The 14544-nt window shown below is 27.6% G+C and overlaps 1 protein-coding gene across 1 annotated transcript in view; it reads right to left on the reverse strand.

Moving 5' to 3' along the window:
• Positions 1-14544, reverse strand: part of LOC100159388 (RYamide receptor-like) — an 82359-nt gene that overhangs the window by 24040 nt on the left and 43775 nt on the right. The window contains exons 3-4 of the mRNA XM_016804636.2: positions 9546-9696; positions 2118-2323 (exon numbers count right to left, since the gene is read on the reverse strand). Coding sequence (XP_016660125.1) covers positions 2118-2323; positions 9546-9681 — 342 coding nt within the window. The 5' untranslated portion in view covers positions 9682-9696. The remainder of the gene's footprint in view (positions 1-2117; positions 2324-9545; positions 9697-14544) is intronic.

Below are 14544 nucleotides of genomic sequence, written 5' to 3' on the forward strand. Positions count from 1 at the left end.
CGATTCATGTCGATATATTATTCATTATCTTATTTAGATAAATAAGGAAATGGATTTCCGAGATTTTCATCAAAGATAAAACACACTGCAAATTTATACATATTATTAAGCGCTATCCTATAATAATCTTTCGGTTTGATTGATTTCAATTTTTAATTTTCATTTTATAAGACGAATTCTGTAGGTCCTCAAATAATGGGGGATGAAGTGGCCGGTGGACTAAGGCGTCGGTTGCGCCGTGCACCGTCGCCGGTTCGAACCTAGGTCACGGGTGGCACTTCCCTTCGGGCAGTCTTGATGTCTGGAGAGAGAAGCCGCCATCTTCCAACTGGACATGGCAGATACCTACGGGTGCCCACTTGAAAATTCTGCTAAACACAAAAAAGTTTTCTTTCGACCGTTCTCTACCGTCCCAAAAACCCTAAAGTATCATCCATTACAGCTAATGGCCTGTTGCCGGGCTTAAGACCAATAAAAAAAAAAAAAAAACATCTATGTTATTAAGTATTTATTATTTATTACGTAATCTCTCTGAAAAAAAAATATTAATGTTTATATTTTTGTTAAAGCTGACGATTGTGAGAAAAATGACACTCAAGGGTGAATAAAAAAATGTGAATTTAAAGTGTATTTCTACATTTTTAAATCCATCAATAACTTAAACTTACCAAGAATCTCGTACCTACTAAGTTGCTATAAAAAAGAATTACGACTGAAACAACTTTGTATTCAGTTTTTAAACTTTTTTCCAATAAACATACATTTAATACATTAAAACAAGAAAAAAAACTATACAAAATTACAAAATTTAAAATGAATATAAATGGCTTATGAATATTTTTGAAAACTATATTATCATGTCTATAAAATACACTCTAAAAAGCCCTCAATGAATATAAGATCTTTGAAATCAGAGCTTTTTTCCTCAATATAAACCTCAATCATAATTTGTAAATAACTGTAAATATAAGTATTAAGTCCTAATGTACATCCAAATCTTTGTGTTTAAATATTAAGATAATGCAGGCTAAAATCCTATGTTGTCGAAGCCTTTACCAGCTAAAAATAATAACAAAAATACCAATGTTATTATTTGGTGAAAATTACATGTCTTTACGATTATGAAAACAAAAAAATAAAATTGAGTGATGCATAAATATCCGTATTTCCCTGCCGTTTACTAGTCTTACCAAATAATAATAAACAGTTTTAGGAATTACTGTTAATTTTTGGGTAGCCAAAATACCAGCTAGATACAATTCTCTATCAGAAATCACTTTCAATATTTAACATTAGATTTATTTTCCACCTCTAAAACGTGATGACGTGAACACACACCAAAAAAATAACAATAAGCGAAGTGTCATTGTAAAATCAATAAATTCTTCGCTTAGCTCAGATAATAATAAAATGTAAAAATCGTATAAAAAGATATTAACATATATTTTTATAAAAATTCTAATTTTAATATTTAATATTATATTATACTTTATAGTTTATACTTAAAATGATATTTTTCTACAAAATCTGTAACTTATCAGTAATATATTGCAATGCAAATAATTGCAGATAGGTAGTGCGAATCACTGTGTATTTACTATTTATTCCTTAGATCATATTATACTATATGGATGTAGCCACAGCGTATTATTTTGTTGGCGATATTAGCGACGAGTCTCCGAATTAAGTGATCAATGTGTTTATGTGTGCATGACGCGATGCAAATCTTCACATAACTTTTATCCATAGGTAGGTTACTATCACATAATTATTCTAAAACTTAGTTCGTGGCTAATTATAATATTATTATAGTAGGTATTATACTATTTTTTCAATATAATATTACATTCAAACCATAATAATATGGTAATCTAATAATAAATAATCTGTGGATAAATATGCAAGAAGTTACGTCACGCATATCAAACTCTTAATTCGGTGACTTGTCGCTGATATATAGGAAACATGTTTTTGTATTGATTTAATACGCTGTAGTTTCATCCATAGAATATGATCTTAAGATTAATAAATAATAATACGCACCATTGGCACCAATTATTATACAAATTATAACAACCGTCGTACATCGGTGAAATAAGTTAAATAAAATTACTTACTTGAAATGGTATAGAAAACAGACCGATAACGATATCGGCTAATGCTAAGTTTGCTATATACAAGTTGGTCACATTATGCATCCGTCTGCTCGACGTCACAATCCATATTACTAAAGCATTTCCAACCACTGCCATGACAGAAATCGTTCCATAGAACATTGACAGAAGAAGAATTATGCTTACTGGCACATCGTACAATAATGTAGCTATAATATTATAATAAAAATAAAATATATAATAATATCGAGTGTTATGGTTAAAATAGTTTAATATAAATAAAACGTTTTTTATATTATTATAATGTACCTATTATCTATATTTTATACTGTACCTATTATATCATAATATTATAGAGAGACAATAATATTTCACTTATTTTCACAATATTGGATATTAATACCCACTTAGATTCATTATACCATTCAAGGCACAGCAGGAACTTTAGGATCCTGTGGTGATACTTACTTCTTTTTTTCAATTGAAATCACCCTTTTATCTTATTAAATCTTATATATTTTAAAGCGATTGTAATGCATTTTTTAAAAATTTTAATATGCATATACCTAAATCGAAATTCAAACCAGTAGTTTATGTGTCGTTTAATTTTTTATATCGATGACGATGATAGGTTCATTATATTATGTTTAGACGATTATATGGTCCATATATGATGAGTTAAGATGATTTTAAATTGAAAATGATAATAATTAATGTTAGTGAAACAACTTTATATATATTTTGTGTATAATAAAATACACACGATTTAATATTAAATTGGTATTTGGTATTTTTTATATTTTTCTAAATTAATTTTTGAGGGTTACAATCCTATTGGTGCTTCGTATTTATATTTCAATTACTGAAAAACTACTCATTTGAATTTGTTTCAGATTAATTAATCGTTAGTTTTAGATAGGTATATCAACATTTTCAAAAAAATCATCTGCTTAACAGTTGACAGTAAAAAAAAGTTAGTTCTCATTTGAAAAAATAAGAGATTGTATCGGTGGACTCACAAGACACTTCTAGAATTATATAAAACGAACTAGGTCTTTGAAAATATAGTATTTAAGTAAGCTTAAAAATTCTAATGATCAGAATTTGAGTTATTAATGAAAAAAGGGGTGGGTAGATATTTAGTGAATCACGTTGTGTATTAATAATTCTAATAAAATAAAATGTCATCTGCAAATCTTGACGTAACCTATAAGCACGTACTCATCTATAAATCTAGATTACCATATTAAAGCCCATTGAACCATTCAAATGTAGAAGTTTAAACTAATAATAATAAATCGAGGGTTACCTCTCGATTCAACGTCATTAAATTCCAAGAGATTAATTTTATCAGTTAATTTTGTAGCTGATCAGTGGCGTGGTAAATAAGGTTTTTTGATGATATTTTTTTGTAAGAGTGCGGAATCACTTCAAGTAAACATTCGAGTACCAGATATACCCTACACTTATAGTACTATAAAATATTACTTAAATAGTTAAATGCACGGCGATTACACATATTATTGTACCTTATCACAGAGGTAATAATATATGAAAGCCGGAAAGGTGCGTACTGGAATGTATATATTGCACTTCACAACTCTACTGAACTATGATGACTAATTTCAGTGTTCTTCATATGGGAAATGTATTATAATATGAAAGTGTTTCAAATCATTTATATTTATTAGCTGAATGACATTTGGTATAATAATATGTACACTATCATAACAGTGCACTAACATAACAGAATAATACGTAAATAATTGTAACTAATATATTTGGACGGCGGCGATGGAAAAAAAAATGTTTATTACATTATAGCTGATATATTTAACCACAAAATGGTAGTTATACGGTAGATAATTATAGGTATCCACTATCCACTCACTTCAAAATTATTAGGTACCGGTTAAACAAACCCAATATTGTTCTACTAAATGTTTTATATTATAATGTATAATACATAAATAACTTACATAACGGGTTACGTAGTCGAGTTAAAAGTAAAATAGCATTTTTTAAAACGTATAATATTTGCGTGAACACAAAAAAAAAAAAAACAATTTTTAACTGTTAACACCTACTTATTATAAGTATACCTTTTAAACATAATATAATACAATAAGACTATTCGTTAGACCGATTAAATCGTTTGCATTGCGATTTAATGAATATGTTTATAGCATGATTCTTTCAAAGAGCACCGTCATGTTTTCAACTCGACGTACCTTATATCAGGGGTGGCCAAACTTTTTTTGGTTAAGATCTACTGAAGGTGTATTTTTTCTTTTAGGATCGACTAATGTAAAAAAATTGTTTAATAAAATAATAAAATAAAACTGTTAAGTTATCTAAAACGAGTGTTTCACATTAAATCATTATACTGTTGATGTAGAAGGGTGTTGTTTCATATCATGGCTAAGCGAAGTCGCTGTGTTAAAATCTAAATGATCATAAAACCTAACCTACTCAGCTTTTATAAATTTCATGTGAGAAAATGCCATTTCACACTAACAAAAAAATATATGTATTTAATAACTGTATCTACTAAATAACAAAAGTATAAGAATAGTCAATAAATTCTAACAAGGGGGATCGACTTAGAATTCTAGTCCAAGAACGACCAGTCGATCGCCATCAACTGTTTGGCCACCCCTGTAATATATAATAGATTTATATTCGTATAAATATATATTATAGCTGTCACAATAACGTTACATTCGTAATATAATATTATGTACTGTATGCGTGTTTAAATAATAGTTACACATTTTTTTTCCATTTCCACAACGGCGTACTATTATTACCTAGGATACGCCCTTGGTATACCTACATGCATGTATATGGTATACATAACGGGGACGCTATACTACACGCGCGGTATAGGTACCTTTATAATATTATTGTTATATAGAGGTAGGTAGAAATTGTAGTTGTTGTTACGGGCGTTTGTGCCTTATCGACTCTCGAACAGGAATGTCATTGTTAAGTAATATTATATTATTATTATAACATAGGCTTTGCCCAGTATAAATTCTAGACGTGGGACTAAAAAAAAATAACAAGTGATCCTAATGCGAACCCGATATTATGTGAGCCAGAGAATATGGAGTAAAAAATACGGTTTTGGATGAAAAACTACGGTGGCCTGTACTACATACCTACTATTATGGTGCTAGGGCGTTGAATGATTTTCGCGCGGCGAATGAATCGCACTCCCAATAATAAACGGAAATATTATTGTTGGCGTTGAATTGTAATGAGATAGGGTTATTTGATTATAATACCTACCCCTACGCACATTATTTTCTTTCAAAACACGCGCTCGAACCGTGCGTCTTCCGCGATTTAATAACGGTACCTGTAACGCGACACTTCACGGGACCGGAGAGCAGCGTCTGTAAAAAAACAAAAAAAAAAAAACTAAAAAAGTTATGGTAAGCAAGTTCGGAAATTGCCACTCTCCTCTCACCATAACGACGTTGTGGTGGAGGGGAGGGTGACGCACGATCGATCGTCGTTTTCGAATTACAGGCACGTAATTAATCGCATCTATAATATTCACAGGTCGACTGTAATATCGAATGGAAAATTATTAATATTATTATATAATATCTAAGTGTATATGTCCTATATTATAAAGGCATATTATTAAAATTTTCAATTATCTTTGCAGCGACGGGAAACCTGCACTACGAAATATATACGGTGACGGATCCGTTACAGATAATCTCCCGACCGATAACAGAAAACGTCATTCCCTCGATCCGAACAGCATTCGACAAGCGAGTGCACTCTTTACTTTAGAAGTATAAGTATAATATATAAGCACCTACACACAAACAAAATATGTAAAATCGTCGAAAAAGCTTTTAGACGAGGTCGACGATTTGTATTTCCTCCTCATATACCTATTAACTATACGGTAGGTATAATATACCACGTGGTCTATAAGCTTTATACAGATTCGTACCTTTGAAACCTGCTCACGTGCTATGAATATTTAATATTTAATAGACAATATTGTAAGAATAGTTCATAATCATAGTACGGTGGCATAATAACTATTATGCTATATAACTGAATCGTTTAAACAAAAAAAAATAATCCTATTTAAATATATTTTTGAAAAACTCTCAAATATCCTTAACATAACAAAGAATAATGATGCTTAAAACTGACTCCTTTTCAAAATAAATGAGTTTTATAATCATAAAAGTAATTTGACCAGAAATATTGTTTAAACTATCACATAAATCAACAGTATTCAACTATATATATTTTATTTTTGAAGTAGGGTCATTGGATCATGCCATTCCGTCTTGTATAGGTACTTGTATTCCCCATATAACCTATTGACTATTGTATAAATTATTACTAATTGTATATATTCTTGTTTACTTATAAAAAAAAAAAATGGTATTTTATCATCAACTATATTTAATTACACAATAACGTTTTAATTGTAATCATGAAAATAATATGACACATAACATAATATTATATTAAATTTCATAAATGGTAATAATTTATGCGATTTTACATTAGGGCTGTGCATTATGCTCTTGCTATAATAATTTTATAACTATATTATGTAAATACATTTTATGGTTAGTAAAAATATGTAAGTATACACTATATAGTATATACAATATGTAATAATATTATATTACGTAATAATGTATGCTTGTATTAATATTATAACATATTATTTATATTTGTTTTTTACTTTTAAGTACTTATTTGTTCATATTATACATATAAATGTGAATACTTTTAAAATGATAATTCATAATACTTCATGAAAAACATACGTACAATACTTTAAGATTTAATATTTGATATTTTACTTCTAAAAAAAATGTTACAATATTGGTAAGTAGTAAATTACAGTTTGCGTTGTTTTTGAAATTGACTTTAAAACTGATATAATATGGATAATTTAATGCAATCATAATAATAAGTAAATTGAAATAAATTGAAATAAACACTATCGTTTATAAATATATCGATTATTGTAAATTTAAATTAGATTAATGTGTTATAATAAAGGGGAAGATCGTTAAATCTCTGATAAAGCGCAAATTACTAGAACAAAGCTTCCCCTACCAATACGTCTTATCGTACCTTGTCTTCGTTAGGAGCTAACTAATTTTAATGGTTCTGATAACTTACTTTTTATTTTTTGAAACCTCTAGAAATGAATTACAAGTCCAAACAACTAAATGTGAATCATTCTGTCAAATAATTTATTTTTACTTTTTCTAAAAGATAAAGGCGCACAGTACCATTATATTATATTACCCTCAAGTAGAAAAGTATTCCTAAACCCGTCTACACCAACAGATTAGATAGGACATAGGAATATCTATAAAAGAAGTAGGGTTTTTAGCCCATAAGCGTACTGATATTCTAAAAAAAAAAAAAAACCGAGAAGACTAAACTTTCATTGATTTTTTTTTATCTTTAGTAATATATTGTACAACTGTTCATTTGACCAGTGAGGATATATAATATTTAGTAATCGATACTTAAAACCAAATGTAAAGTAGAGCCACATACATTCAGAGACATTGTACACTGTATAAATTTCCAATATCACGACCACTTAACAAAAATAGTGTTCATATTCTCCAATGGGCATTCTCTTCGGAGATAATTATAACCAATGCATAGGTTGCTGTAATTTCAATGGGTCAACTGTCAAAATAATATGACGTATTTTCTGCAAGGTAGATGCTACAGTGTCACACAGGCGCAAAAACCATGAGAGGCTTGAAGTTTGAATTCATTATTCAAAATATAATAATATGTACGTAATATGTAATGTACATATTATATCTTTAATATTATTAAAGTTAACTTTTTTAATTTTTTAATTCTTTTACTGCATTAAATGCAAAATCATATAACTATAACAATGTACACAGAACAAATAAAGGGTTTTTAAAAGTTATATAATATGTACAGCAATGCCTTTCGTGGCCTCAAGAGCAACAAAAGAAATTCGTAGGTATTCTGGAAAATTTTGTAAAATAGAATTAAATACATATTTTGGTTCTAATTTGGTTTGATTCTCAAAATTTTTTAGTTAATCACAACATTTTGTTAATCGGAAGTTAGTTTTATGGAATTTTCACTGTAGTCTGTAACTTTGCTAGAAAGTAGAAATATACAATTACAGTGGACAGTGAACACTTATATTTTTTAACATATTTATTTTAAATAGTCGCATTATTAAGGACTACCAACCGCCGTATCTCTTTCTATGCGGATAATTGATAAGTCCGATAGTCTATATTGACCCTTGATAGTGGTACGTGTCCAAGATTTATTTAATTATTATTTAAGATAATCAAGAGATTTGGACTGCTAGTATTTATATTCAGGGGACTAAGAACCCTTAGAACCCCTGTGATTTACGCCAATGAGTCCAGTGAACTACAAAGGATGGCACATCTAAAAAAAAACGTCGACGATTCTGTAAACTAACCTCGATAAAACACGATACCCAGTATACCCACTTAAACAATAATATCAAGAACACAAGTTACTAAATAATGTAAACAATAAAATTAATCGTAAAACAACCCAGCAGCAAACAATTGATACAAACTCATCTAGATTTCATTCCCAGTATGTATCATCTGACTATAAGCCCTAATCATTAAATAAAATTAACAATAATTTACTTTTTGCCAGTTTTCTAAATTATTAAAATGGATTACCACTGTTACCACTTTTAAATACAGTTCTCGATAGATTACCAGCATACAATTACAAATAATTCTTTCATCAATCGTAAGTCCTAACTTATTCCACTACGGAATGCCTACGGTTTAGCCAATCAAAAACAAAATTAATTAATTACAAGACTAATATAAACTTATGAAACAATAAATTTCCTATAGCAATGATTTGTCCACAAATATTAAAAGAGTTTGTATTAAATTGCAGATTATTTGTAATAGTTACTAATTAATATGTATTATATTATGTTTGCTATTTTTGTTTATCGACAAAATTCTATGCAGTGAGGTGTGCTTAAACCAAGTTGAAACTAGACATGTCTGATAACATGACACTCAATTTTAACTTTAAATTTCAACACTTTGTAATTTGTATGTATATACACACAACAACACCAGGCAAATTTTACGCCTCCGAAGATTTTTAACTAGACACTTAGAACAGGTTAGGTACCTGTTAGGTAACCTATAACTTATAAGTGTAAACCAACTGATATTATTCTTAACTAAATAAAGTGTGTTTAGGTATATCATAGAGCAATAAAGCTAGTAAATATTGTAAATTGCATTTATCTTAGATTTAAAAAAAAAATGAATTATTTTTTAAATAATTGAATATATTTGTATAGAAATAATATGTACAAGAAAACAATGAAAAATAAGTTTTCTTTCTACTCACGTTCTAAATAAAACTCCGTGTGATTAGTATAATTATTGCAGCTATCTATTGGAATCGAAATGTTACTCTTTAAGTTTAATATATTTCCTTCTAAAGATTCATTGCATGCAACTGTGTTGTGAATTTCGTCCATCATGGTTGATTTAAAAATCTGAAAAAAATATATAGACATTGGAATTAAACATAGATAATAATATTGAAAACCATGCATCATTATTGTGAAGTTAAGATGTTAAACTATACATTATAACTGCCAGGACTTAAAAACTAAAGTGTAATGTATAATATTTCTATATTTAAATAAAAAAAAACGGGATAACTATAATAACGACGAGCTATATGGGATGTGGGGTGATTTAATATACATATACATACACGTTAGATATATATATATAAACGCATTTCTTATATACTCGCGACACTTGCAACATATGAAATCAAATATTCAAAAACTCTTTGATCAGACGTTTAGTAAAAACAATACAATACAATGTAGTATTGTACGTATCATAATATATTATGTTATTGGGCTATCTCAACATTCGATATGACCATCTAATTAGTTATCTCGTATTATCACGCAGTAACTCAATTCGAGCATCGAACTCAACCCCGTATCCACGAATACAACTACGTACTCAGGTTAATTATAATATTTCATAACATATTTTTAAATAATTATTTTTTATATAATATTTTTGTATGTTTCTGTTACGGTCAATGACGAAAATTATTAAATTTACGATAAAGCCCGACCAATGTCAAAAATGACCTTGTACAATACAAATGTACGCAAATGACCGGTAATTTACGTAAGTGGCGACACATGATGGTTAATGTTGTAAATACGAGTATTATTTTATTATTCACGTCAATTCCCAACTTTTGTTGGACGTGGTTGTAAATTAGGTATACATTTATACATTTATAACTTACCTACGGGTCACTGTCAGTTATCTATCCGCACACGTTACTACATTAGTGTGTATTATTTATTATTTATTAATATAATTGATAATCAGCGATAGTTACTCGAGCAAACCATAATAATATTAATACAATAATACCTAGCCCATGGCTAAGTTAAATAATGCCGTGGTTATCTAACAAATTATCCAGATATTAATTAAGATAATTTAGATATATTTATTTGAATTAATAAATGATTATCTTTTATTAGGTACAGAGGACGGCGTTATTGTAATTTGTATACTCGATCGCAGATCGATCCCTCCAAAGGATGTTTCGTTGAATTGGAATCTGTAAATACCGAAAAAGAAATTACACTGAGAGAACTGCAGGTTTTAGTAGTGTCACTAGATCACAAACTTACAGAAGGTGCAATTGCAAACTAAAGTGCATAACAAACAAATGCACTTGTAATTTAGCGGGAATATTGTGTTACTTAAAACGTCACAACGGCATGTCTTGCGAAAATAAATAATAAATAAATAATAAATAATAAAAAAAATAAGACAAATATTAACAACTGTAGTCTGAATTAATTAAATGAATGTGTATTTTCAGTCATTTACGTAATTGACTAACAGTCAATGGTTAATAACGTTAATATTCAGTCATTCAGGTAAAATTGTTTTATTTTGTTTAGTAATTTTCAACAATAACCTATTATCTTGGAAACTGACGTCATTGCTCGGTAGCTTACGAAATTAACCTAGCAACTTGGCTTATAACGTTAATGACTGGTTAATGACGTAAATGTTCAATTTTTGTCATTGACCGTAACATATTATAAGATACGAAATATAATAAAGTAGTAGAATAATTATACGTACTCTTTATACTAATGAAATAAAATCACTAATCAATGTTAAATAATACCAGAACGGCAGAACTCGTAAACACATAATATGTGCATCGATAATATTATATTATTAAGCTATTGCGTAGGTTTTATCGCGGAAAAGCGTGACCGTAAGATGATATTATTATTTTTTGTTATTTACAGTCTAACCAATTGCTAAAAAAAAACTCTCAAATAAAATATTTTCGTACGGTGTTTATCTACCATTATCGACAAAAAAAACTAATTTTATCATTTTCTTATTGGTCATCCCGCTCAAAAAGTGTAAATTCAATTAATATCATACAAAAATAAATAGTTATAATTACATATAGCTACAAAATTGCTATGCATAGCTTTACCACGACAGTCCCCGAGTGCCTTAGACTTGTACAATCATGTTTTGGTAAAAATAATAAATTGGCAATCTATTTTCGAATACCAGGTATGCTATTTTTAATTTCGAAAATTTTTTGAAAACTACGTTGGTTGACGACCGTGACAGGTAACTGAGGAAGGATCATGGATAATATAATAATATACAAACTATGCATTATATATACATATTAATTTATTTGTTAGCAATTGTATATTTTTTTAAATTTGTTTTTATCTTGATTAAGTTTATATGTTTAAAATATAAAAGCAAAGAAGTAAAATTATAAAAATTTTGAAAATATAAATGTTTCAAATATATACTTATATAACTTATGACAAAGAAAAGTGATAATTATTATATAATAATTATCTAATGATTTTCTTTTAAAAAAAAAAATTATGATTACACAAAGTTCTGTTACTTCTGGAATGATTTCTAATGAAAAAGGGCTCTGTAACTATTTAATATTATCTTTTGAAACCTTTATATATATATATATATATATATATATATATATAAATTGAGGTTTGCGAGCTTTTGTATACTATTAAGACTAGTGGTACCTACCAGTAGTTTTCATTCCGGTCATAACCTATCGGGAGAAATTAAAAATATCCGGTTATTCGTTGGATACTCACTTTAGCTCTTTCCTGTTAAAAATAAGTTGTATACATTTTTTAAACACACATAATAATATTACATTATTATCGATACAAGTTTACTTATTTAAAATATATTTATCCTTGATAACATATTATTCTTATCAGTTTTAAAAAAAAGTATATAAGTTGCGGTACCGCTTTGGTGTACACCAACTAGATTCACTTTTCCATCGAACTAGATACTGTAGAAGAAAATCGCAGTCTTCCTACAATTTTCCAAACGGTGGTCACAGACACAAAAACACAACCTACATTGTAAAATCAATACAATCATCGTTCTTCTCGGAATCTAAAAGATAAAATTCTACGTATATTATTTGAATCAGTTATAAGGTAAGTAGTAGAAGTATTGAAGTTAACAGAAATACTAGAATATTATATATTGTAATATTTATATTTGAACGAATAAAACGAGATGATATTTATCATACAATTTAATTTATTTTAAAGTTTAAAGTGATAATGTTAATACCTTTTTTCATTTTTTTTCATCTTGCAAAACTGTTATTTGTTTAAATCCGTACATATTTTGAAGTCGGTAGTTGTTTGTGACATAAATAGATTGGTTTATGCGTAATAAGTAAATTGTTTTTGGTTTACCAGCTACCACAATATAAATTGTATACAGTTATTATTTAAAACAAATATATACTATGTCTTTAAACTAAAACTACTTGAAAAAATAAATATTTTTTTATCAAAAGTATAATTATTTTTTAAATCCATAAAACTTGGAGTACTTATTTTCTGACAAGTGGTATAGCAAAAAAGTATATTAACTATTTATAATATAATTTATATTTTTTAGGAAAATATATTTTGTCTTCGGTCACTACCATACATGCATATTACTGTAGCTAAATCGCTCTTAGAATTTATTATTTTATGTTTGTGTGGGTAGAGTTAGGGCATTAGAGAACATTGTACCCAACTTATTATTAAAATTGCTAATTTCAGTGATATTATATTACAATATAAGCTATGCGTTGGCATATAAATAAAAATAAAAATAATATTTTTATTCTTGATATAGTTATAAGTTATAAATTATTTACCATCACTAATAACTTATAGCTAGGTACATCATTAATTAAAGACATTCGTATATTTTCAGTAATATATTTTTCGTTCGTTGATTTATTCTTACTTATATGTATATTAATTTAAATAACATGCCAGCCGTATTACCGTCACGAGTTGTAAAATATAAAAGAAAAACTCAGTAATGGGTATTCCTAATTTTACGACTAGACGAATGTATTAGTCAATAAATGAGGAATGATCACGTGCATCGTGTCTTTAGTAGACAAAAATCAAAATAATGTTTAATAAACGATATTTTAAGTAAGCATATTCGTTGGTTTTCGATTGATTTTAAGTGCTATTGTTATAACACTGAATTACAATATTTCTCGTTCTCATATTTTAAATTTCAACTTTTAAACAGTCTTTGAAAGATACACATGTACGATGTACTACATAGTTCAGTTCAAATTATTTGTTACCTAATAGTTTATTTATAAAATAATATAGTATAAACTTAATATAATTTTTCAACATAACGTTTGAAGTATAGTAAAACTATTTTTTCAAGAATAAATGTTGTATAGTATCTATGAGAATTTTACAAATGGTTTTGTTTATTTTATGTATTTTATTTACTCTGCTATTTTTTTTCAAGATATTATTGAGATATTTCAAATAGTTTTATTAGATATTTATATATTTGTTAACGTGAGGTAATAGACGAATTACAGTTTATTATAATATGTGTATTATTTATCAATAATTATGTAAGATTCGTGATGTTAGAAATAAATGCAATATTAGTATATTATATGCTTGTAATGTAAAATAATATTGTCAAAAACGACAACATTTAGTCGTCTTGTAACAATTGAACAATAAGAAACTTTAATTTTTATTTGGGTAAAAAATGGTTTTAATTGTAATATTATGTACAAGAATTGTTGACATTAATTAGCATGATAGTTTAGTTGAAATTTTAAACTTTTACTCCCTTGGTATATTTGAATTTAATATATTCATTTATTTACATTAGATTATTAAATATGTTTTAATTAAAAATTTAGGAGTAAAATATTTTTTTTGCTATAAATTTTTATTCATTACTAATGATTTTTAATCATGATT

This window comes from Acyrthosiphon pisum, chromosome A2 (assembly GCF_005508785.2).
Source record: "Acyrthosiphon pisum isolate AL4f chromosome A2, pea_aphid_22Mar2018_4r6ur, whole genome shotgun sequence".
Taxonomy (NCBI): Eukaryota; Metazoa; Arthropoda; class Insecta; order Hemiptera; family Aphididae; genus Acyrthosiphon; species Acyrthosiphon pisum.